The 26,754-nt window shown below is 41.6% G+C and overlaps 2 protein-coding genes across 13 annotated transcripts in view; one reads left to right on the top strand and one right to left on the bottom strand.

Annotated features, from left to right (window-relative positions):
• Window positions 1-6,569: 6,569 nt before the first annotated feature.
• PEG10 (paternally expressed 10) lies at window positions 6,570-19,654 on the bottom strand. Its single transcript, XM_060632496.3, is given in 3 exon segments — window positions 6,570-11,769; window positions 11,772-12,976; window positions 19,400-19,654. Coding segments are annotated over 3 exon segments (2,382 nt in total). The 5' UTR covers window positions 19,405-19,654; the 3' UTR covers window positions 6,570-10,597.
• Window positions 19,655-19,817: 163 nt separating this feature from the next.
• SGCE (sarcoglycan epsilon) overlaps window positions 19,818-26,754 on the top strand; it is a 69,586-nt gene continuing 62,649 nt past the window's right edge. For 5 of the 12 annotated variants that reach the window (XM_060632492.3, XM_060632489.3, XM_060632488.3 and 2 more), the window contains exon 1: window positions 19,825-20,017. In XM_060632492.3, coding sequence (XP_060488475.1) covers window positions 19,909-20,017 — 109 coding nt within the window. In that variant the 5' untranslated portion in view covers window positions 19,825-19,908. Of the gene's footprint in view, window positions 20,018-26,754 lie in introns of all 12 variants that reach the window. The other 7 variants (XM_060632484.3, XM_060632483.3, XM_078442439.2 and 4 more) reach the window with 3 other exon arrangements.

Genomic DNA, 26,754 nt, shown 5'->3' with positions numbered 1-26,754 from the left:
GAGAGAGAGAGGGGAAGGAAGGAAGAACCATCTGATTAAAAAACAGGCAGAGGATCTAAATAGATATTTTTCCACAGAAGACATACAGATGGCTAACAGGTACATGAAAAGATGCTTAACATCAGTAATCATCAGGGAAATGCAAATCATTTTTTTAATATGAAATTTATTGTCAAATTGGTTTCCATACAACACCCAGTGCTCATCCCAACAGGTGCCCTCCTCAATGCCCATCACCCAATTTCCTCTCCCTCCCACCCCCCATCAACCCTCAGTTTATTCTCAGTTTTTAAGAGTCTCTTATGGTTTGGCTCCCTCCCTCTCTAACTTTTTTTTCCCCTTCCCTTTCCCCATAGTCTTCTGTTAAGTTTCTCAGGAGCCATATAAGAGTGAAAACATATGGTATCTGTCTTTCTCTGCCTGACTTATTTCACTTAGCATAACACTCTCCAGTTCCATCCATGTTGCTACAAAAGGCCATATTTCATTCTTTCTCATCGCCAAGTAGTATTCCATTGTATATATAAACCACAACTTCTTTATCCATTCATCAGTTGATGGACATTTAGGCTCTTTCCATAATTTGGCTACTGTTGAAAGTGCTGCTATAAACATTGGGGTACAAGTGTCCCTATGCATCAGCACTCCTGTATCCCTTGGGTAAATTCCTAGCAGTGCAATTGCTGGGTTGTAGGGTAGATCTATTCCTAATTTTTTGAGAAACTCCACACTGTTTTTCAGAGCAGCTGCACCAGTTTGTATTCCCACCAACAGTGCAAGAGGGTTGCCGTTTCTCCACATCCTCTCCAGCATGTATAGTCTCCTGATTTGTTCATTTTAGCCACCCTGACTGGTGTGAGGTGAATCCCAGTGTGGTTTTGATTTGTAGGAAATGCAAATCAAAACCATAATGAGATCATCTCAACATCTGTTAGAATGGCTATCATCAAAAAGACAAGAAATAACAAATGTTGGTGAGGAGGTAAAGAAAAAGGAACCTTTGTTGCACTGTTGTAGGGAATGCAAATTTGTGCAGCCACTATGGAAAATAGTGTATGGAGGTTCCCCAAAAAGTTAAAAATAGAACTACCATATGATTCCACAATTCCACTTCTGAGTATTTATCCAGTGGAAACAAAGATAAAACCTGAAAAAAAATGTGCATCCCTATGTTCATTGCAGCACAATTTACAATAGCCAAGACATGGAAATAGCCTGTGTCCATTGATGAATGAAAGCATGGATACATACACACATACACACACATATACATGGGATATTATTCAGCTATAAAAAAAAGAAAATTTTGCCATTGCCACATATGGATGGACCTTGAAGGCATTATGTTAAGTGAAATAAACCAGACAGAAAAAGACAAATATCATATCATCTAAGTGACATGTGGAATCTAAACAAACAAACAAACAAACAAACAAAAACAAAACCAAACTCATGGATGCAAAGAACAGATTGGTGGTTACTATAGGTGGGGGATAAGGGGGGTGGGCAAAATACATGAATGCAGCCAAAAGGTAAAAATTCTTGTTATTAAATAAATAAGTCCTGGGGATGTAATGTACAGCATGGTGTCTATAGTTAATAATATTGTATTTATTGTATATTGGAAAGTTGCTAAATGAGTATATCTTTAAAACCCTCATTATAACAAAAAAATTTTAAACTGGTGATGGATGTTAGCTAGATTTCTTGTGATCATTTCATAATATATACACATATTGAATTATTACCTTGTACACTTGAAGCTAATGTGTTATATGTCAATTATATCTCAATTTAAAAACAATTGTTTAATTCACATCTAACTTCCCATGTTCATTTTCGAGTAAGTTCCAAAAGGGAGAGAGGTAATCAGTGAACACTTTCCCAACCCCAACATTGGAATTTGATGAGGTTTAGCCCCTGCTAACAAGGCTTAAACCTAATTCTCAGAAATGGGCATTATTTCAGTGCTGGACTGATGGGGTAATTTGATATGCCAATTTTGTGGTCCTAAATCTAGTAAAATGCCATCACCCTACTGTGATTAATCTTAAGAACTGCGGGTACTGTTGAAACTTGGGGTGGTACTCAGATGACTCAAAGTTACAGAAATGAGTAAAGCACAGTCTTAAAATATATTTTGGCCTAGAATGTAGGCTGTTGTGCTACCTTATTAGACTTACTCTAACACAAGGTTGATGTAAATAAGATTTAAATAAAGTTGAAACCTCTTAGAAATAGAAGAGAAAAAGTGGTTTTATTATTTTAAAAAATAATTTTTACCTATAATGAATTTTCATAAGGAGCTGTTTTTGAGTATAATGCCCCTATTTTTTTTTTTCCTGGCATGACATGAACTGCTTGAGAAGAACAAGGATACAAAGTTATACAAGTAATAATTAATTCGAATTCAGTGATTTTCTTATCTAAGGCCAGATATAAAACAGTAATTAATGATCTTCCAGAGGTTCTCTTGCTTTCTCTTGGAGTTATTGCCATGGGTGCACATGGTATTCTGTAAACTCTACTGATTTGCCAGAAAGCAGCATTCTAGATGCACCTGTGTCACCTGTCTCTAGGGATTATCTGGCAACATAATTAGGGAGCTCTACTGTGTGCTAAAAGAGTTCGTTCCTTGGGAACTCTTTGGGAGGAAAGAGCCACGTAGCCTCCTTTTCTCTTATTGATCCTTCCTAATTCTCAATTAAACACTAATCAAAATAAAAACCATTTAAGAAATTTGGCATATCTAAAGAAATAACTTAAACAGCCCAAATTAATAGAGATCCTTTGTTTGCACTGAATGATGATTACGTAATACCTGTTCAAAGAAGACTTGGGCAACTATGGTGCCCAAGAGCAGTTGGGGTATTCTAGCTGGAGAATCCTTGGGTGCTCATCCTTCAACTGTACTAGCCCAGTGTCTGTGCCCAGTACTGCATCCCCCAAATCCTGGTCTAGTGTCTGGCACAATGAAAGAAATCAGTGAATACTCAGGCACACATACACACAGACACACACAGACACACAGACACACAGACACACATTATTTATTTATTTATTTATTTATTTATTTATTTCTATCCAGATTCTTTTCTATATCATATTTAGAGGAGCCAGAAATTAATAAACATACACATGCATACACACACAAACACATACAATCACTATTCATTTATTTATTTCCATCCAGACTCTTTTCTACATATTCAAAGAATCCGGAAATCAATAAAGACACACACACACACACACACACACACACACACATTTATTTATTTATATGTAGATTCATTTCCATATATATTTAAAGAAGGCAGCAATCAATAAATGTATACACACATGCATTTAATTAATTAATTAATTAATTTTCATCACGTTTCTTTTCTACATGTATTCAAAGAGCCCGTAAGTCAATTATTATACAGACGCAGACACACACACACACACAGATATATATATACCTTATCTATTTATTTCCATCCACATTCTTTTCTATATATATTTAAACATTTTTTTAATGTTTATTTATTTTTGAGAGAGAGAGAGAGTGCAAGCAGGGGAGAGGCAGAGAGAGTGGGACAGAGGATCTGAAGTAGGCTCTATGCTAACAGCAGAGAGCCTGATGCAAGGCTCAAACTCAAGAACCAGGAGATAATGACCTGAAGTCAGATGCTTCACCAACTGACTTCACCCAGGCGCCCCTCTGTTTATATTTAAAGAAGCCAGATCAATAAATATACAGGCACACAAAGGGCACATGGGTGATTGATTAATTGATTGATTTCCAGAGACATTTCTATATATATTTAAACACACACACACACACACACACACACACTTATTTATTTATTTATTTATTTATTTTCCAGATACATTCCTATATGTATTTAAAGAAGCCAGAAATCAATAAATATATGGACATACAAAAAGACACACACACACACACACATTTATTTATTTACTTGCATTCGGATTCTCTTTTACATATATTTAAAGAAGTTGGAAATCAATAAATATACAGACACAGACACATACACAGTCACACAGACATACACATATGTATTTATTTTCATCCAGATTCTTTTCTACATATATTCAAAGAAGATGGAAAAGGGGTTAAGGGTGGGGGTTGGGTGTTTATTTCTTCAAGAAAATATTAGGAAATTGGGCTCCATCCCACAACCCTGGGATCATCACCTGAGCCGATATCAAAAGTCAGGCACTCAACCCACTGAGCCACCTAGGCACCTATAGTGTATTTTTTGATGTATGGGTCAAAAGTGATTCTTCTCCATGCTCATATTTGATTAATTTTATGTTTTTAAAAGGTGTGTATTTTCTCATTGCTGTGTAACTTATTTTGTATTACTAATATAATTTATTCAAGAAAGGTAAGACCTCCAATGAGTGAGACACAGGTCTCTATCAAGATTGACCAATGAAAGTATATTTGTATGTGTTAAGTTAAACAACGTAGTCTTCATTTTAAACAATTGCTTTTGACTAATTATTTGCCTCAACTATGCTGGATAAAAGGGATTCTTTATGTAATTTGTATAGCTACAAAACAGACCTTGTTGATACCACTCTGAGAAGCCACTTCTTTTATAAAACTGTTCATGTATTTTAACAAATATTGCCTTTGCTAAACGAAATAAGTTTAATGATCTAGACTTGCCTTGTGATACAGTTGCATAATCTAACTTAATACAATGTTGAGGTTCAGCAACTTTTTGTTTGTTTCACTTAAGCTTTAATTATATGGGTTTTCTTTGAAAGTTTGTTCATTTTTGAGAGGGGATGGGGTACAGAGGATCCGAAGTAGGCTTTGTGCTGACAGCAGTGAGCCAGATGGGGGGACTGAATTCAAGAACCAGGTGATCATGACCTGAGCCAAAGTCAGACGCTCAACTGACTGAGCCACCCAAGTGTCCCTACATGTTTTTTTTTTTAATTTTGTCTCTTGAGAGGGAGAGAGAGAGAGAGAGCATGTGAGCATGCGAGTGGGGGAGGGGGACAGAGAGAGAACCCTAAGCAGGCTCCACACTCATTACAGAGCCAAACAGGGGGCTCAAACCCACCACTCTGGGATCATGACCTGAGCCACCCAGGCCCCTCTAATTACATGGTTTATGGAGAGAGGGGGAGGTCAGGATGGGGAGGAGCCTAGGTGTCATAAAACAAGGGTGAATAGGATATTTCCATTTTCTTTTTTTTTTAAATATGAAATTTATTGTCAAATTGGTTTCCATACAACACCCAGTGCTCATCCCAACAGGTGCCCTCCTCAATACCCAACACCCGCCCCCCATCAACCCTCAGTTTGTTCTCAGTTTTTAAGAGTCTCTTATGTTTTGGCTCCCTCCCTGTCTAACCTCTTTTTTTTCCCCCTTCCCCTCCCCCATGGCCTTCTCTTAAGTTTCTCAGGATCCACATAAGAGTGAAAACATGTAGTATCTATCTTTCTATGACGTATTTCACTCCATTTTCTTTCAAACTGATCTGGTTGATAGTTTTTACATCACATTGTGTAAATTATAAGTAACCCCTATGCAGGCATTTGATAGGCATTTGATTGTGCCCCCACTCCCAGTTTCCCCAGTTCCACCCATCACTCTACATACCTGTGAAAGTCTGTGTACTCTGGGCTGAGTGGACAACTATCCAGGGTAGCGTGCTTCCAAGGTGAGAGTTTTTAATTGTGTGTTTTCATCATTAGTCCCAGCTCTTTTCATTTAGTCACCATCTCCCATGTATCCTTCCCAATAAACCATTGTTTATGCGACCACCGTGTCATATGAATCCAGCAACCCCTTGAAACTGGCACATTAAGTGTCCCTTGGTCAGTGTTTTGTATGCAAACTATTACAACTCTGATGTCATTAGGTTTTGAAATATGATAGGATGAGTGCCTCATGGACCCCATTTGTCCCTTTTCTTCATATGACTTTCATGATCACTGTTAACGTTAATTGGTATTTTAAAAATCCACATGTTCATTTCCCATCTTATTTAATATTATCTTATTATTCATCTCCATCTTATTTCATTAGTATGTCTTCTTTTCAGTCCTTAATGATTTTATAATTTTTCTATTAATAAATATCAAGTATTCCATGAGGGATTCATATTAAAAGTTTATTTTCTTAATAGAATCACCATTATGTGGCTTTATATGTTAAAGTTTTGCATCTTAATGTTTTTATATTATATTCATAAAGCATTAATGGTGGTGCTTTATTTTTACTTTATATGTTAAAGTTTTGCATCTGGGAATAATTTAGTTGATTTCCTGGAGTATTCTGGGTAATTGATACTGGGTTGTTTAACGTGTTCTTTATACGACCCCCCACTTCCAAACTTACCCCCACCCTCCCTCTAGGCTCCCAGACCCTCTCCCCTGCCCCACCCCCATTGCTTCACCCTCCCCTCTCCTTTCCTCCCCTCACCCTCTCCACTTCCCCACCCCCATTGCCCTACCCTCCCATCTCCCTTCCTCCCCCTCCCCCACTCCACACCCTTACCCTGTTCCTTTAATGTCGGTGGACGCTGAAATGATCAGGACACAGTTTGCACTTAACCACTAAATCTTTATTAATTGAATTTTTATTATAACATCAATACAATATTAGTAAATAGAGAGAAATACAGCAATAAAATGGGGAAGGGTAGGGAGGTGGTAGGGAGAGGAGGCAGGGGTAAGTAGGAGGGCCACTGACAGGGGCATCATCACTTTCCGGTAACTTCCATAAATATTTACCTTCCATCATTACCAGTTTCATTCCAGCAAGAATTTTTCAAAGAGTACCTACTCATCCTGTAACTCTCCAAAGGCTTTGCTCACAATCTGGACCCCTGGAGTTAACACCCAGGGCAAAGAGCCTCTTCTAAATGATTTATCTAATCATCTTTGAACTTTTTCCCACTAGAGTTTTGTCCATGTCCAATCTGCCCTAAATAGGTTGATCTCTCTGCAGTTCCCTCTGAGTTTATTTGAAATCTTTAAGGGTAGCAATCATAGGGTAAAGGATCACAAGTAAGTACACATGTCCACTTATAGAGTTATCTAATACATAATATCATGCTAACTTTTAAACTAACCCCACCCACTTAAGATTACTTAATAGTCCCTCCCACCCTAAAATACTTATCATTATATATATCCCCTATTACTTAAATGATTACATAAAGAAATAAAAACAACGCAATTTCCACAGACCAATTCAATTGATCGTTTTCTACAATCCGAGACAACAAAGAACTTTCAACCCCACTAGATGTTCATTCTTTAGATAAACGGTTCCCACCCAGCTCTTCATCACGGCAGGTGATCCTTCATTTTTGTCCGGGTCTTTCCAGCAGTGTTCTCTGTTGCCAATCTTGGAACTGCATCTGATGTTCGATGTCTGTGGTGGATGACAACCAGATCAATCCAGGAGCCCAAGAGGTACCTGCAAACTTAAAAACAAATCCAGACTGCACGATACAGATGTGCCCTCTTTATCCATTGTGCCACCTTGCATGATTGAATCAAACTAATTCTCTGTTTTCCAGCATCCAATACAAATACCTCATTGCTCAAACTAAATTGACCCTTCAGAAATGTATGTAAACTTCCTCCATCTCAATATCCTAGTGTGATGACCTTCACTAGTTCTCTCCAGGGTCACCCAACAATGGGAGCTCATATCTTCTTCTTCCTTGATTTCATGAACACTGAAAATTTGGGTCAAAAGTTAATCACGTTTGCCAATTTGTTTCAAAAAGGTCGACTACCGGCTTTGCTTAATAATGCTGATATGCTGATTTATTTATGTCCTTTATGCTTTATTTTGCTCCCTTTCTAACTCCCTTAGAGATTTAATTCCTTTGCTCTTTCCTTTCTAATGAATAAAGGCATTTTTGTGGGAAAAATGCCAAAAAAAGTGTCCAATTAACATAATCAACAGCAACAAAATAAATTCAGTGAAAGGAAACTTATTAAATCCTGATACTATAGAATAAATTTGAAATTACTTATTCTTAACACCTACATTTATAGATAGTATAATAGAGAGTATATATAGCAATAAAGCATAGTACACACTGCCCAAAGTTTTCCACAAGCTTTACTAAACAGCCAAATGTGCGTCAGGGTCTTCATCCCCATCACCATGCTCTCCCTGACCGCTGCTTTCGTTGGTCAACGTCTCCAGATGTTTGCTTGCGGTGATGGCAAATGTCCGTGTGCACATGCCACAGGGCTGCAGATAAATGACCTACTTCTAGGTCCTCTGCAGCTTGAAGATCAATTGACAACTGTAAGTTTGACACAAAACAACTTGAATCAAATGTATGGATGATGGATTGATCTGAGGTAAACTGAAGTGACGCTTCAAAATAGTCCAGAAGCACAAACGCACCATTTTAAAAGTAATTACTCTAATACACGTGGGTGACTGACAAGCTTTCTGATTCCACTGAAAGGGGGGGGGGGGGAGGAAACGTTTTTGGAATTAACTAGCCAATTAGTTATCTTCTTTGGATTTGTAAATCTTTTTGTGTGACTTGTTAAATGCCCAATTGATAAAATTGAACTTGTATATGTTAAAATAGAAGACTGAAGGTTAACGGGATAAACCACTATACAAATACTCCAGTTCTGAGGACTCTCATTCACAGTGTTGTAAGAGAAGTTCACAGTAAAATATTTTATACTATGTTAACTTATCCATTTTAATTAGTTTAACAGTAAGAATTGGATAGAACTTTGTAATTCAATGGAAATAACTTCTGAAAGCAGTCACCACTTTAAAACACTGTTAAAAGACACCACTAATCTACAGCTAAAACTTTTAAGTATTTAAACATGCAAGAATGGGGGGGGGGACGATAATGAATGTATGAAAGATGATGTGGATGAAAAATGAAACTTCACCGTTGGACTCCTCTTCATGATAAGCAATTGGAAATATGTACCACACGGCCTACTGCTCAAACTGTGTTTTGGCAATTGGACGTTGTGTATTGAAACACATGCCCCTTGAAGCCTGCCTCTTTCTCCTCCGTGCATGGCAGCAAAATGGAGTCTCAGCAACCAGGCAGGAAAGATGACACGAATCCTGCAGCAGGGTTAATGGCAGTAGTAAAGAATTAAACAGAAAGAGAAAGGTTAGACAAACAGTTCAAGGTAGTAGCAATAGACCAGGCTAAAGAAGTCAGGCAGTCCCAGGTTAGCACAAAGCATCCAGGAGACTAGACGTCATCACCAGACTGAAGACAACACTTGTGTTGTCCGTTGCTTTGAGTCATTTGAGTTGCTTCGAGGCCTTTCATTCATTGGCAGCTTATTATCCTCTCCATCCCCTAGAGGGGACCGCTTTCCATTGTGTGAACTCTTGATCCTTTTAAAGTGGTTACCCATCAGGTCACTCTCTGGATTTAAAGCTCACAAAAGAAGTCCGTATCTTCAAGGCCATGTCCAGTGCCTCAATCCCTCTTCTTCAAAGATATCCCTCACAGGCATAGGAGTGTGGGTCTGGGTGCTAAATTCGTGTCCCCTCTCTAAGCATCCTAATGCTATAGTCTAGCGAGGGGACTGCTGATGAAATGCCCAGATGCAAATGGAGGCAGACACATGGAGAGATGCTTCCAAGACTTCAGATGAGGCTCTTCCAGCCCGTTAACAACACCCGTGAAATTTCTTCTGATGGACAAGTTGGTAGCATTAACTCAGTCTCTTAAGAGGTGGGTATGGGTTAGGAATCCTTTTGATTTGCTGCTACTCATTAACCCTCGTGCGTGACCAAAACGTAATCACCAACAGTCTCTAATTACCGGGTTTAACACTTCATGGAAGCCATTACTGGCATGATGATGGTAAGGTGTTGTGAGAAAGCCAGAGTTCTTGGGTACATGTGGTTTGCACCAGGGTGTGAAGGCACACTCTAAACATGCCAGAGTCCCTTCTGAGAGAGCACTTCCTTCTGAGGCCTGAGGTGTTGCTGTTGCAGGGGGTTTGCCTGCTCCTGGGAGAACCAGTCTAGTTGCTGCTCCTTGAGAATTAACGGAACCATGAATGTGGAGTCTGAAGATGGTGAAGTTTCTAAGGGTGCAGCAAAAAGATCACGGAAGCCGTTTTACACTGCACCAACAATTCTGGCTTCCTTAATAAGGCGTCGGACCTCCAATGATGTAAAGAGGGTACCGAAACTGCAAGAAAAGTCATGTCCTCCTCCTCCTCCTCTGTATCTCCCCCTCCATAGAGAAATCAGCATTTCCTGTGTTTGTATCAGCTTCTCTGTAAATGTTAAAGGTGGAATCTGGCAGCCTATTAATTCAGATGGTGACAGAGATTTCAACGAATTTTCGTTATGTTGGCAGTTACGGTGGAAAACCGAGAGAGAATTTGTTGGTAAATGCTCTGTCGCTCTTTTGGTGCTTTTCAGGACGTGTGCCCTTCCAGGGTGGCCCTGACCTTTCCCTAGCCGTTTCAGAGAGGACCGTGCCTCAGGTTTGGCCTGAAGATGCAGTAGCCCAATTTGGCACACAGTCATTGGTTGAGAAGCTGAACAGGAGTAAATGTGAGGGCAGAGATCTCGAAGGACACGACAAGTACTTACATGGTGCTGTAAGACGGCGGCGGCGGCGGAGGCGGCGGCGGCGGCGGCGGCTGCGGCGGCGGATACTGGGGTACCGGAGGCTGGCGGTACCAATGCGGATTCCAGGTGATCATCACGGGGACATAGAGCGATCGCCCGTGTCCGTCTCGCCCCACTGGGTACCAGGCGAATCCTACCGGGTAGGTCGGGTACGTGGCATAGGTGGGGTACGTTTGGTATCCAGGTATCTGAGGTACGTATTCAGTATACGTCGCCAGGTGAGCCTGGTCATCCAAATTTGGAATAGAGAGTCGAGGATACTGATTCTGGATGGTGAAGTTGTTGGGAGCTCGGCAGTCGTAGGAAACTTGCAGTTTCCACCCCCTTTTCACCTGGAGAACTTGGGCTCCGTTGGGGGCGATCGTTGGGGTGATCAGCCCATCTTTCACGTTTCTGGCCACGAAATCTCGCAGAGCTGCCATTTCAGGCTCGGACAGTGAGTACACGTGTCCGCTGGGGATACTGTGTGCTCCAGGGATCATCTCTATGGTCGGGTCAACCAGACGGTGATCTGGGTAGACGTTTTCATCCACCGGAGTGTACACGTTCTGGACGTAGTAGTACCTCACTGGTTGGTAAACTCTGTATCCATCCACCGGGTAGTAGAAGGACGGCTGCGCTGGTGGGGGGAGCGACGGTGGTATCGGAGAGTACATCCGGCAGTGGTATCGGCAATATTCAGAATCAAAGACGATAGATCGGGTGCTCCATGTGATGTTGGGGTCGTGTGTGCTCAGCCAGCGCACCCCGAGGACAACGGGGAAGAACGGAGACTGAGTCACGTCGAATGACAGCACCTCGCGGTGATCTCCCAGGTCAACGATCAGGTCATGTGTTTCGTGGACAACGGGGCCCGATGCTATGGGACGTCCGTCAATTGCTTCCACAAGTATCGGCCAGTCCTTGACTCTCAGAGGAATCCCATTTTGGGCAACGTACTCGTGATCGATGAAGTTGCCAGAAGCACCAGAATCGATCATGGCTCGGACGAACAGGGTGTGTCTGCCCGGGAGATGAATCTGGAGCATCACTTGCAAGTGTGGAGATGAAGCATCATCTTGTGGGGACCTTATTAATTCTGGCCCGGTCGCTGAAGGTCCCTCTACAGCGGGGCCGGGGAGTTTCCCGCCGGCGAAGCCTTTGAGGCCTTGGCAGGACAGTTGTCGGCGTAGTGACCTCCATTCCCACAGTAGAGGCAAAGGTTCAGCTTTCTGCGTCGTTCCTTTTCTTCCTGGGTCAGGCGCATGCGGGCACCTCCCACAGGCTCGGTGGGATCTACCTGGTGGTGGCTGGTGATGTGCGGCAGAACGAGCGCGCGCGGCGGGGAGCGAGGCTTGCGCGCCGCAGCTGCTCTGGCCAGCCTCCTCTCGATGTGGATGCACTGGCCTATCAGTGCGGACAGCGACTTGGCCACTTCAAGGCGCGACAGCTCCGCCTGGATGTGGTCGCTGAGGCCCTCGTGGTACTGGTCAATCAGGGCGGGCTCATTCCAATCCAGGTCCTGGGCAATCATCTGGAAGGCGTTGGAATAGTCGATGACTGACCCCATGCCTTGGCGCAGACGTCTGATCTTGCGTTTGGCAGCCTCCCGCCTCTGAGGGTCTTCAAAGACGTGCTTCATCTCGGTCATGAAGGCTGGGTAGTTGTGCATCAGGTAGTGGGATCGCTCCAGCTTCGCGGAGGCCCAGCGGGCGGCACGGCCGGTCATCATGCTGGTCACGAAGCAGACGCGGACGCGATCGACTGAGAAATCTCGGGTGCTCTTTTCCATGAAGAGCTGGCACTGGGCCATGAAAGGAACCAGCATGTCTGGGTTGCCGTCAAACTTCTCGGGAAGGTCATCTGGGCACTCTTCCTCTATGGGAGTGGGCGGGGCAGCGGCCGCCGCAGCACCTCGGAGCTCGAGGTCATCCTCCTCATCCTGAGGGGCGGGCTCCACTTGCTCACGGAGGGAGGTGTTCTCCTCCGTGAGTTTCTGCACCTGGTTCTGCAGGTTGTTGTTCTCCTCTGACTGCTTCATGACCTTCTCTCTGAGGTTGTTGATCTCTTCAGAGAGATCGTCCCGCCTTCGTTCGGCCAGGTTGGGGATGTACTGGCCTCTTTGGCCGCTGCGCGAGGAGGAAGAAGAAGAAGAGGAGGAGGAGCAGGAGGAAGAGGAGGAGGAAGGGCCGTTGGGGGGAGGAGGAGGAGGAGGAGGTGGGCAGTCGGGCCCCAGGGTGAGAGTTGGAGTGGGAGGGGACCTCCCAGGTGCAGCTTCGCTCCTGTGGGGATGGAGGCCTGGGTCCTGGCCTCCTCTTCCACCCTTTCTTCTTTTTGTTTTCAAAAGCTTTTTGTTTCTGTAAAGGAAGACAAAAGCATAAATTTAACATGTACATTCAAAGCAACACATTACAAAAAAGAATTTAGCATTTAGAGTGTCCACCAAAATACTTTAAATACATGAGTACTTAAAGTATGCACCAAAATACTTTAAATACATGAGTATTTAAAGTATGAACCAAAATACTTTAAATACATGAGTATTTAAAGTATCCACCAAAAATACTTTAAATACATGAGTATTTAAAGTATCTCTTTGCCCTACTTGTTTACATCAGTAATTAATAAAGAAATGCAAACCTTGAAAAGGGGAGAAAGAAATTAATCAATTAAACAAAGCATAACAAAAAGCACCCCATTTTTTAAAAATCCAAATGACCTTTTCCTCCTCAAATGTCACCTGTTCATTATGACCTAACAACACATAACTATATCAACAGCAAGCTTCCCTTCACCAACTAGAAAAGAACACTGAGACGTTGTAAACAAACAACTCTGTATCAAGAGAGCACAGCAAAAACCTCTCAAGTCAAAGACCCAGTCAGAATAAAACCACAAAGTAAAGCCAAAATGATTAACTGTTATTAGACAAGTTACCTGAAACACAGCTAATATTCCAGCTAATAGGGAACCAAAAAAAAAAAAAAAAAAAGGTGGGGGCTTAAAATCACAATGCCTATATTCATCAACTCTGGGGGAAGGGGGCACTTTGGCCAACTGTCATGTGGTCTACCTCCATGCAGAAGGTAAATGATTATCAAAACAAACAACAACAACTGCCACAAAACCCACAAGATTATCTAAATTACTTTTCTGACCACAATTTGACTTCCCAAAGAGAATTCCCTGTGGGACAGAAGTGGCACTGAGCAGCAACATGTGTATATCAGTTTCCCTCCTTATTATACGATCAATCAGCAAATATTAATTGATGCCTCTTAGGAGGAGCTGAGCTATCAAATTGGACACTCAAAAACTTACAGTATAGATTTAATTAAACAATGCAGGTAAGGCACAGGGTGAATATTTAATAACTGTTAGTTATTACATTATTAATAGTTATTAAAGTTATTAATAAGTTATTGATAGTTATTCATAAAGTTATTAATAAGAAAATAGAAATGTAACATTCTGTGTAAAGAGGCTAAGATTAAAATAGGGAGGGGCTGCAACTATAGCAACCTAGGCATACATTTTCCACCTAAATTTTTAAATTATTTTTGTATACACCGTAGGTTGAACAAATCCAGGACCTCATCTGACTTCCAGGTCACCAGTTTGCAATTTCTTGTTTTTAAACAAAATTTGTCAGCACAGTCCCACCAAACAAAAAGTTTGTAATTTAGAGCAGGATAGGGCTGCACTCCTAGGTGGTGAGTGGATATATGGCGCATGGGGGGGTTGGGGGATTAAAGGTTCCTAATTATGGGTATGGGGACAATAAATCACACCTAAAATAAATGATCCAACAGTGCCTATGTACTTCCTAAAAATAGGGCTAAGTGCATTTAGAGTAATTTTTTTAATAACTTTACAATGAGCATTAAATTCTCATATTTGGAAAACTTTAGAAAAGTGCTCAAAAGTTTAAAAATATAATATACAAAGCAGGCAGACTGCCTATTCACTACAATTTTAACTTGGCAGTCTTGGCCACCTTTTCCTCTCTGACTCATCAAGGCAAAATGGACACTAAATTAATTATATTATTTACAACCCACAAAGATAAACATGTGTTATTCAAAGAAGTTAGGTGAAAAATAGCTAACATTTCAATCAATAGGGCATAAGAAAAAAAAACAACGTGATAATCAAAAATGATGGCTGTACACTTCAGCCTTGACCCTGGGTGTAGAGAAATACCCTTTCCTTCCTCTTCCTTAAGACCCATCATAATCCTTTAGGCCCCTCCCCTACCCTCCCCCTCCCTACTCCAAGGAGTGGCTATACGGCAAGCAGAATCTCCCTCCAAGCCCCCAAGCAGAATCTTTAAGGGACAGAATTACTGTGCCATTTTAATAGTTTTAATTGACATTTAAGATTAAATATTCTAAATAGTCTAAAAATGCAGAAAAACTAGAAGATGCAATACATCATAACCTGTGACACTGTTTCATTTCCAACTCCTTGGAGATAACTGTATTGGTGACACTCAGAATATAAGGTTACAAAATAGTGGACTTTTTATTTACAAAATTAAGAGTTTTAATGTCCCATTAAACAACAACTAATAAGCACAAGTCAGGTGACTCGGGTGCCACTTCTGTCATCCAGACAATACTTTCAAAATTCTGGAAAGGCATTCAGAGCATGGCCTGGCGCTGCCTGACCCAGGTCAGGAAGGTTAACAACCTACATGTCAATCACAGTCACTGAGATGAGTTTTATTGAGGCCCAGATCTGATGGGTTTTAATATCTGCAAAATACAATAATAGGACAGATATAACAACATGTTCAGAAATCAGCAATCATTGTATTGTTTGGGGAATCAGAAGATCAATAATAAGCGTTTAAAATTCAAATGCTTTTAGTAGACAGGAAGGTACCATAAAAGTGAAAAGGACCTGAAGTTAAGACAGTAAGGAGGAGGCTGTGACTGTAATTTGGGGACGCATGCCCCCCCTCCCCAAAGACATTCAATTCTTTAAAAAAAATTGTATTCCAGTGCTGGTCAAACAAATTAAGGGTCTTATTTGGCCTGCAAGGTCACCAGTTTGAGACCCCTGACCTTTACCAAGATCAGGTTTCAGGTGCCCACCTCTGGGGTTTTAAATTTTGGGGTGGGGTTCTAAATCCTAAAGGAGATGACTGTCCAGAGAAGAGCGGTTTCAACTTTAAAAGTGATAGGATAGTGGGCAGGCAGGTTAACATTTGTGTAAATAAAGTTTTAAAATATTTAAACAGTAACTAGAGCACCAGTTAACATAGAAACAGGAGCATTATGACTTGATTTGAATTACAGAACTATGGCTCTTTAAACCCCCCTTATGAGGGGCTGTACTGGGGAGGTGCAGTCAGGTTTTAGGAAAACCTGAAAGGATACATAGCATAGAGCCGAGCCACATGGGACAGATGTCACCTTTACATATGAAAAAGAATTCATTGCTAGTCTATATAGGAATTAAATACATTTAATTCATCTCTGACTATTCAGGATGACTTCTAAAAACTTCCGTTCCCCAAACATATCAAAGAGTAATAGTGGTCCAAAACTGTCACACATTAAACATCTCATTAGGAAATGACACTTCATTAAGCAACTCTTAATTGCTTTACATTTTCAAAAGTCCCAATTTCTTTTTTAGTACTCTGTGTACTATTTGTGAAATGCAAATTATATTAATATGCACATTTTGACCATTGTTTTGAACTTTAAAAAAATGCAGACACAGAATTTCCTAAGAGGAGTGGGGGGGGGGGGGGAGGGTCAGGGTAGCAAGGTGGGCATGGGGACTTACTGAAAGCTGTAATTATAAGTATGTATAAAAGTATCAAGATAAATGAGGTTTTAAAATTTCTTCATTTAGTTAGAAACATAAACATGGTACATATGACTAAAAGTAAGGCATAAATTGGTTTAATAAAGTTTAGCAATGCCAGCTAAAATGTTCAACTATGTTCAAAATGTTTTTACATTATACAAATTTTAAATGAAAATTATGTACCACCAGTAAGTAATCCACTCACCCCAAATTTAAATATTTAAATAATTAGTTTTTGCTTTTTATTTTAAAAAAGGTAATTCTTCTGAATATTTTAAATTAAAATAGTTTTTTTTTTAATTATAATTACAGCTTGCATTATTGGAGTTTAAAGTATATATATATATATATATGTATACATACATACACGCTTTTTTTTTTAAAGATCCTATTAAGTGTGAGAAATAAGGCTAGCAATGCCTTGGACAATCCAGCACAGCAAAGCACCACAGAAAAAAACCCAGAAAACACCTGCAGACACCAAAGAAGGCACTGAATAAACCAATTTACTCTGGTCATTTAACACATATTTAATGAATGCCTACCATGTGCCAGGCACAATTAATAAATATGCAGGCAAGTTAGCCAGGGCTAATACCCTAGGGTTCCAAGAAAAAAAAAAACCTAGCTGCACAGGCATACACATAAACACCTCATCCTTGCTCCAAGGCCAACAATGCCAATAAGCCACTAAATTCCTAGGAAACACAGTTCAAATTGTTCCTTATTTTGTATCCACCAAAGAATCCTATTCCAGTAAGCCACCATAAATGCCCATTAGTGTCTCAAAAAAAACCTTAAAAGTATTTAAAACAACTTATTTCTCATTTATAGTAAAAATATTTAGCTGGATTGCCCTTAGAGGCACCAGCCATGTATGCTCAGAAGCACCTTTCATAACCCACTGTCAAGTTTAAATTGTGGATTATGTTATTTAATGTATGCAAAGCACTTGTAAAAAGTGCTTGTAAATTCCAGGTATAATTATCATTGTTGCTAATTGTTCTTGTTTATTGTTCTTATATTTATTAGACACTGCTGGATAAAAAGCAAAACCGGCGCCACAAAAACCGCAGAAGGGAGGGGCTGTGCAGCCAGGCTCAGGCAGAGAAGGCAGTGCGCAGGCGCAGAGGAGGTGGGCCTGATGGGAGGGGCTGGGGGCTCACACTGCGCAGGCGCAGGCGGGTTCCGGGGAGGCGGGGCCGTAGGCCAACTCAGAAGAGGCTGGCTCAGGGAGGGGCCAAGCTTTGGAGAGGCAGGGTTTGAGCAAGCCACCTCAGAGGAGGCGGGCCTAGGGAGGGAGGTTTCAGGGGGGTGCCACCTCAGAGGAGGTGGGCTCACAGGGGGAGGTGGGGTCTGGGGGAGCCACCTCAGAGGAGAAGGGCTCAGGGAGAGGCGGGGCCTGGGGGTGTGGCCTCAGGGGAGGGCTCAGGGAGAGGCGGGGCCTGGGGAAGAGGCCTCAAAGGAGGCGGGCTCACGGGGAGGCGGGGCCTGGGGGACAGGCCTCAGAGGAGGCGGGCTCAAGGAGAGGCGGGGTCTGGGGGGAGACACCCAGAGGAGGGGGCTAGGGAGGGGCGGGGTTGGGGAGAAATGGTCTAGAAGGCGCGCTCTAGGAAGGCGCGCTGCAGAGGAGGCGCGCGCTGAGTAGGCGCTGGGAGGCGCTAAGCCGGCTCTGAGCAGATACTGCAGAGAAGGCGCGCTAGAATGGGCGGGGCAGGTCTGAGACTGGCTGTTTGCCTCTCCCACGATCCCCCCCCTCCCAAAACCCCTCCCACCAGCCTCCAACAGCCAGATTCATTTCATGCAACAAGCAATCATCCCCAGATCCAACCCCCCCCCCCCCCCCCCCCCCCCCCCCGCCTATACTAAGCAAACCAACAGTTTCCACAAACTGTTGCTGGACGCCCATTCGCGCCACCACTACAACTACACTGCCACTTCAATCAAGCGCAACTAGGCAAGGCAGCTCGCTCTGCCACCACCAAAAGATTCCCTTTTACACTCAAGTCAGCGCCCCTCCACTCCACTGCTATAGCAGGAATGGTGTGGGCAGAATGTTAAACACTAATTTTTGCCCGGGGCTCCATTTTGTGTAACAGCACCATCATGCAGACAACCGTCCTGCAGAAAAACATAGTGGGAGCCATTCCAAAAGGTGTGTTAGAGACAAAGGGTGGGGTCCCCCTCTAAGAAGACGGAGTAATCTTACTCTACAGCTCTTGTCCCTTTATAGCAGGTTTCTTTATAGCATAAAACAGTGCAGCTTGTATATCTCTGCAGCTGTTATTACTTTGTAGCGCATTTTAGGTGTAAATTCTCTGCAGCTCATGTACCTCTGCAGTTCCTGTGCCTTGTAACACAATGAAGCGCTGTTGTAGTGCTAATGGTATCATTTTTGTAGCGCTAATCTTCTGCAGCTCAGATTTTGTAGCGCATTTAAAGCGCAAATCAATCATCAGTCTGTAGCTCATATATTGCTGCAGTCCATAATGGTTTGTAAGCGCATTGAAGCGTCCATCCATCTATAGCGCATCTGACGCGCTTATCAGTTTGTAGCGCATTGAAGCACCCATCAGCTAGTAGCGCATTTGAAGCGCCAGTCTACAGTGCATTTGAAGCGCTTATCAGTTTATAGCGCATTGAAGCGCCAATTAGTTTGTAGCGCCTATCACTATGTAGCGCATTTGAAGAACAAATTGCAAATTGGTCTGTAGCTCTTATCCGTCTGCAGCTCATGTCTGTCCGCAGCTCATGTCTGTCTACAGCTCTTATCTGGACTTGGGTCCTGGAAATCAAAGCCCTGAAGGCTTGGTTTCTCTCTCCACTCTGTTTTGGGGTACAGCCAGTGAAGGCGTGACAAGATTTTCGTGGAGACACTTAGGGGCACTACTCTGTCTCCCGCAGCTCCCGAAAAGGACAGGGAATGAATGTGATCTTAAAAAAAGAAACATCCTCACCGCATACTCACCACGCGAGGACTCCTCTGCGAAGACAGGAGGACGGGGTCCCACACCTGTGCCAGGCGTGGGTTCCGCTGGGTGCTCCGCAGCCCGGAGTGGCCCCGGACGCGAGCCCGCTCAGCGGACCTTTCGCAAGGCTCGGTGGACCCTCTTCGCTGTTCTCCCCAGGTCGTAGTCAGGTTTCTTCGACACACACCAACCGAAGTTGAAGCGCGTGTACCGGGAGCGCCGACCGGGAGCCTTATATAGGCTGAACAGAGGAGGGGGGCGCCAAATCCCAGCGTGCTCCGCGGGTTAGGGGGGCGGAGGGGAGCGGGGGCGGGGGTTGGGGGGGGATTGGGGGATGGGGGTGGGGGCGATGGCCACGCTACACTGGCCCGCCGCTAGGGGGAGTACGGGATTAAGGAGGGGGTGCAGGATGCTGATGCTGAACTGGCCAAGCTGGGAGGAAAGAAGAAAGGGAGGGGAGGGGAGAATCGAGGACGGCCGGCCTAGTCAGGCCAAGAATGCAATTGTCCCGGTGGTGGGAGCTGGGAGACCCTTGTGCTTGGACGGGACAGGGTCGGGGGACACGCAGGATGAGCCCCGCGACCACTGGCACCTTCTTGCTGACAGGTTAGTGGCCCGCGCGCGACGGGAGGTCCTGGGGCCAACAGGCCGCCGCCTCCCCATCCCCCGCCCGGGTTTTGGGTACCTGGGGGCATTTTCTGGGCGCCAGTCCCTCTTTCTACCCGCATCCTCACGACACCCCTTGTCCAGAACACCCCGCACCCCAATTCCTGGGCCCTGTGAGTCCCTTCTCAGCCTTGACCCCTGGCCTTTTCTTTTTCTCCGCGCCCCCGCGGGCCCCTCCCTGCCCAGAGCGCGCAGAAATTCTGTCTCCAATTTCCATTCCCACCGCACCCCCTACCCCTAATTACCAGCCCTGGTGGTGGACCTCTCCCCATCCCTGAAGCAAAGACTTGGGGGTTGTTGCCCATTTTTCTGGGGGTCGTTACCACACGAATGGGGCTCTGCGGCCCGGAGACAAGCCATAGGAAATGGGTGTCAAGCTGCATCCCCTTCCACATAAACATCCTTTTTTTTCTTTCCTTGAATCCGATCGGGAGGGAACACAAAAATGTGCATTTGAAACACCTAATTCCCCTTCTTCCTAAAAGCATTTCTTGGCGGCGGAAATCTCGTTTTTCTTAGATTTTACGGAGCAGGGAAGCAGAATCGTGAAATGCTGGGAGCTAAACTGGGCGTTCGGGTCAGGGTTAACCCCGGCTGGGGGCCAGAGACGCTGCAAACAGCCGCGTTTGCCCCACCAAGTGCACTATTTTGAAAAGCAAAAACAATTAAAAACAGCTGTGGATGCCTCCAGTGTGCTTGGAGGCTTCGGAGGCTCCCAGCTATGGCCTTTTAGTGGTGATTACAAGGTTTACACAGAGACCTAGCTCTCTCTGCAACGTTACGTTTTTCTAAGTCTTGTAGAGTGAATGAATACATTTAGTCACGGTAACCGCATGTTTAATCCTTTCAAGCGTGTTGCTGAGATTCGGCCACAAATGTTTGTGTGTATTTATGCATATAAACATACATATTTTACTTTAGATAAAATTGCAATGAGTTGCAAACCTCTGAAATACTGATGAACAAGGATGCTTAAAAAAAAAAAAAAAAGAGCCATAACGAGGATTTCCATTTAAGCGCCTCAAAGTGTCAGGGTCTGAGAAAAAGGACAATTTGTTGATAATCTTAGAAAAAGAGGTTTAAGTTAAAATGGAAAGCCAATTGTCTACAGCTGAGTGAGGTTTCTGAAATGCGGATGACCACATTTGTATTTAAAGGCTAAAATTGAGTATATATTAGTAACATTGCTACAGATTATTTATACATATAGGATAAATAAGAATTCGACCCATTGTACGTGACAGGGTGTCAGGGATCGCAATTAAAGCTAGCTTTTCTAGGAATAAACAAAAGTGGAACACAATTACTGGGATTTTACTTTTTATCAGAAATAAAATGTTGACCATCAGATCTATGAATGAATGAAGTGAAAATTTCCAACAGTGGAAGATGTTTTTCTAGGAAGTTGGGTGAACACAATTATACTTTTTAGAAGTGCCTTTAATCTTAAGATGTTCATCCTTTTCTGCAAGATAAAATTTTAGGATGTCTTATGTTTGTCAGAGTACCATTCTGACTGCCGAACTGTCAACCCCTTAGATGTTTTTTTCAATCTAGAAAATTTAGTTTGCCTATTTGTTAACGGATAGATATTCTTTATCTAAAAAGTGAGATTAAAAACCAGGATAGATGGTAGGGAAAATAAAAGTTTAAAAATCTATCCCGAGACTTTTAAAGTTTGCATAACTTTGAACCAATTTCATTTTTTATTTCAAAATGTTAACCAGAATTTGTTTGTATAAAAACATCTTTAGTATTATTTTTTATCATACTGAATTTTTATTCACTGTGCAAAATTCAGGAGAATAAAACTCCAGAAAACTGGGAAAAAAATCAAGAAGAAAATCAAGATCACCTGTAACTTCTTCATCCTAAACTAATTCCCATGCACATTATGTAGTTTACTTTTTCAGACTTTCTTTATGCATTTACATGTACCAAAATAACATATATTTCTCATAGAGCTACATATGTATGATTCCTAAAAATTAAAAATCAGATCAAATTAATTTTCCTTCATTATTTTCTTTCCAAAGAGACCTAACTGTTAAACAACATTAAATTTACAGAGATTTTTTAAAGGAAATAATATTAATTGCTTTTTCTAATTAAAATTTAAATGAACAACGTTAGTACATAAATATTTAAAACTGGATAACTGATAATTTCCTCTGATCTCACTATTGTAACATACGCATAGTTATCATTTTGGTGTATTTCCTTGTGTTTTTTATTTCTCTTCATATTAAATAATTTTTATTTTGCTTAGAAATACTTTTCTGAGCAAAAAAAACAACATTGATAAGTAATTATGATAAGACTTTTCAAATCTGAAACAGCAAAACAATATTAAAAATAAATACAAAAATATAACATTGACAAATACCTTAGATAACATTTGTGTTATCTTACAAAACATTAGCCTCCCTCCAATTAATAGACAAGAATTTAAAACACTTTTTTGACATCTATTATTCCTAAGTGAATTTTGGATTTTCTCAGATATTCTCAGTGTTGACTGTTTCTTACCCATTTTGCACACGGTTACATGTAAAGCAAAAAAAAAGGTGTTACTGAGCATATTTATTTTATCAAATAATAACTGGGCATTATATTTGGATATTTTAATTCATTTTGATGAGCATTTGCTGTGGATCCATGAAGCTGTTGATTGACCACCTGTATTAAACTTCTAGTGCAATGGGAAAATTGTATTTCAAAACAAAGTAGCATTTTCCCTTGTCAAATACTAGCTAGACTTCTCTTTGGACATTTAACCTATTTTATGACAATTTTCCATCTGTGAAACTGTTGACTTACCTCAAGTATTTAGCCTAATTTCTAGGGTGGCGGGAAAATTGTATTTCAAAACAAAGTGGAATTTTCACTTGTCAAATAATTAGACTTTCTAGTTGGACATTTTATGTATTTTAAATGAAAATTTGCTATAGAGCTGTGAACCTGCTAATTTACCAGATACTTTTGGCTTCACTTTTAGGGTGGTAGACAAAATTTATTTCTAAGCAAAGTAAAATTTTCAGTTGTCAACTGGACTTAGTATTTGCTCATCTTACCTCTTTATTATAAGGGTTTTCCATAAATCTAAAAGCTGTTGGTTTACCCGATGTATTTAGCTTAGCTTCTAGGACAATGGACAAATTGTATTTCTAAGCAAAGTGGAATATTCACTTGTCTTGCTCTCAGACATTAAAAATAGCAAGAGACAGCACCAGAGAAACCTAGTGAGAGACCATCCAAAGAGATAAGGGTAACATGTATTCAGTTTATAACGCTGGTTTTCCACTGAGAAAACCATACTCTAAACAAATGCTGAGGCAGTAAAGAAACCCTGACATGTTAAAAAATTCTCCATCAAATATTCAGATTGTTTGGGATTCCAATAAGGGCAGGATTTATGGATATTTTCTCCAAAATAACTAGCCACTTTATTTCTTTTCTTTTTTGATAACTGTACACTTACTCTTACTGACTCCTTTTCTTAAACCTTACCCTTGCCTCAGCTCTAAACACCAAAGTGCAAATCCTACTGCTGATCTTGTTTCCTGCTCTTAGTGTAAAAGAGGACTCTAGGTGAATAGATGATACGAGTTTATGTGTCCATTAGAGATTCTTGGGCTGGAGCTCTGTTTTAGTCCAAATCTTCACAGAACTATTAAACATGGTGACTTTTTTTTTTCCTTTTCATCCTTTTGAACTTCTCCAGCATAGATAAAGAGACAGACATAACAGACAGACAGACATGAACAGACTGAGTCACTCACTCTCTGTCTCTCTGTCTCTGTCTCTGTCTGTCTCTCTCTCTCTCTCTCTCACACACACACACACACACACACACACACACTCTTATATGTATATACCCCATCCAGGCTTTTTCTAAACTTTAGAATACTGTTCTCTGGTTTGCTATCCAGAAATATTATGCCAAAAACAGGAAAGCAAAATTTAAAAAAAAAAAAAAAAAAGAAGCTAGTGTTCCTAAGGATCAACAAGTCTTTTTAACTGAATATTTTTTGATTGGGGTTTTCAAGTTGGTAGGATCAGATAGAGTCTCAAGTCTCTTAAAGCTGTTTTACATGAACTGCCTCCAAGCAACATTCTCTCTAAGAAGAATTCCTGGTGTCTTCAATTTTTTAAACAATGTAACTATAGTAAACACAGTATTGAATAAAAAACAGTCTCCACAGTCTGACGCCCGAACAGACATTTCCATTGAGGCTCCTTTCCTTTTAGTCTTTGTTCTGTGTGCATATGTAGTTTTCAAAGACTATAATTTTAATATGTATAGGTTTTTTACACGTTGTTTTGAAACATAAGTGAATCTTACTTTCAGCAAAGCATTTGTTAAGGCTTGAGATGCTCTTGTGGGTGAGATGGTATGTTGATTAGCGGGATTGCTTTGTGGTGGGCATGAGGCGGGCTGAACTAGCACCCTCCAGGTGTGTGGGGTACTGGGTTTGGGTCCAAGAGTGGTCCCTGGAGAAAGATCTAACCCTTTGCCCTGGGTCTTTTGTTTTTCCAGCATTTTTATGAATGACTTTGATGAAGATCTAGGATGCTTGCTTTAAAATCCAGGAATGACTTGAAAAGGGGGAACTGTTACAAGTAGATAACAAGAATTTAGAGTTTAATGTGGTTTAAATAGGCTGCGATGCTATGTGAAAAGATACTTAATAGCAGTAAATGCATCATAATTCATCAGTGTATAAGGAAGAAGGTGACTTAATGTGGTGGCAATCTTTGAGGAAAAAGGTTAATATGAACCAGCAGCATGATGTCTCTGTAAAAGAGAAAAAAAAAATCAAATTTAGATTCTGATAATAGTATAGTGTCCATATGTCACAAAAACGAATAGTACCCCACTCTAATTAACCACATCTGTAGTATTGCGTCCATTTCTGGCTGTCACATTTAAAGAGAGACGTTGACAAATTAGACAACTTCCAGAACAGTCCGTGGGGATGATGAGGGGTCTGGCAATCCTGTCATAGGAGGTATCCTCAAAGGGTCTGGAAATGTTTAGCTTGAAGACTAAAAGTAGACATAAACTCTTTTCTGTTTGTTTCGGGAAACAGAACTAGCATCTAGTGGATGAACTAGAAGTGGATGAAAAGTAGAGCTGGATTTCAACTCCAGACCTTTCTAACAGTGCAGCTCAGCCAGGGAATCAACTTAACACCTTTACTTGGTCTCTTCTTTTAAAATCTCAGAACTATTCACCTTTGTTTCAGTGAATATTTAATCTGAAGGCCATGCTAACATTTTTGCGCAGGGCAGCAGAGATACTTGTGATGGAAACATTTTATTTTTTTCTGATAAACTGTCTGAAAAGAATAATCCTCTGTGTTGCAAGTTGATCTCTTACAACTGGAAAGTAGCTGAAACAGGGCAGTTTAACACATTCCTTCCTCCCCTTTCATTGTATTTCGAACTTGAATATCTGAGAAGAGAATTAAAGGGTTTGTTTGTTTGTTTATTTGTGCCCTTTTTATTTCCCCCTGCAAAGTGTCCTGACCTTAACTTGTTTCCTATAGTTATTCCTTTCCTGGTGTTTCTTGCTGGCTGGGAGCTGGCTTCCCGGGCAGAGTGGCCATGGATGATGGGGAGCCCAGGGTTAAGGGGGAGCAACCGCCATTGGCTGCTGGTGCAGGACAGCTAAGCCCTTGGCTGCTGGATCCTCTTACCCTGGGGGAAATGGGGGGCAGTTGTCCCTTCTGCAGTTTTCACCCCTCTTATATGACCTTGCAATACTTAGTTATAATTTTTAGCTTTTCAATTGAAAATAAAACCTTTCAATCAAAAGTAATTTCCTACCCTGTGGCCTTTTAACTTCTCTCCATTTCAGGTTAGCCTGGATTCTGACCATCTCAGGAGCACACTCTCAGTGTCTCAACATGTCTTGTGGCAGATTTTTCTTTCCTGTCCATCTGCCTGTTGATCGTTTATTTTGATTACCATATCTAACTTTGAAAACCTGATTGCTCAAAATTAATTTATAGAGTATACACACAGGACCCCCCCCCCCCCTTCTGAGGCACAATAACCTGTAATACATCTGACTCCATGGAAACTATTTTTATGCTCCAGAGCCTTGAAAACTAAGGGTGACTGTGATGAGCGATGTAAAGAAAGAAGAAACTACCCTTCAGTCATCTTTTTTAACCAACTTTTTCCTACTTTTTTCACTCCTGTCTCTCCCCAACACCCCCAGCCCCATACCCAGAACTTTCTCACTCCAGTTGTTAGGTCAGAACCATGGTCACTCTAACTGACTGTGTTAAGTATATTTTTCATGTTAAACAAGTTTGTTCTTATTTTCTGTATCTTTTATAAAAGTGCCATGCACTTTTGTGGGATTGTAATAAGGCACAGGGCAACTTGTAATGGCTCACTTCCCAGTTGTTGAAGATGCCACAGGCGGTCCTGTGCTGAGCTCATATTTCTGAGAGAGAAATGCTCAGAGATGAGCTTCTGGCTTGTCAACGCTCGTTCACCTGACCCACGGGCGGCTATTTGCGATTCCTTGAATGCAGTGATCGCTCCTGCGCCGGGGAAGTAAATAATCCTCAAAGTTAAATTTTAAAAGTTGAACAAGTTGTCTCAGGAAATAAATAGGTAGTCTCAACACATTAAGTTGTTGGCATGATTATTAATGTCAT

This window comes from Panthera onca, chromosome A2 (genome assembly GCF_046562875.1).
Source record: "Panthera onca isolate mPanOnc1 chromosome A2, mPanOnc1 haplotype 2, whole genome shotgun sequence".
Lineage (NCBI taxonomy): Eukaryota > Metazoa > Chordata > Mammalia > Carnivora > Felidae > Panthera > Panthera onca.
This window is presented reverse-complemented; position numbering and strand designations above follow the sequence as displayed.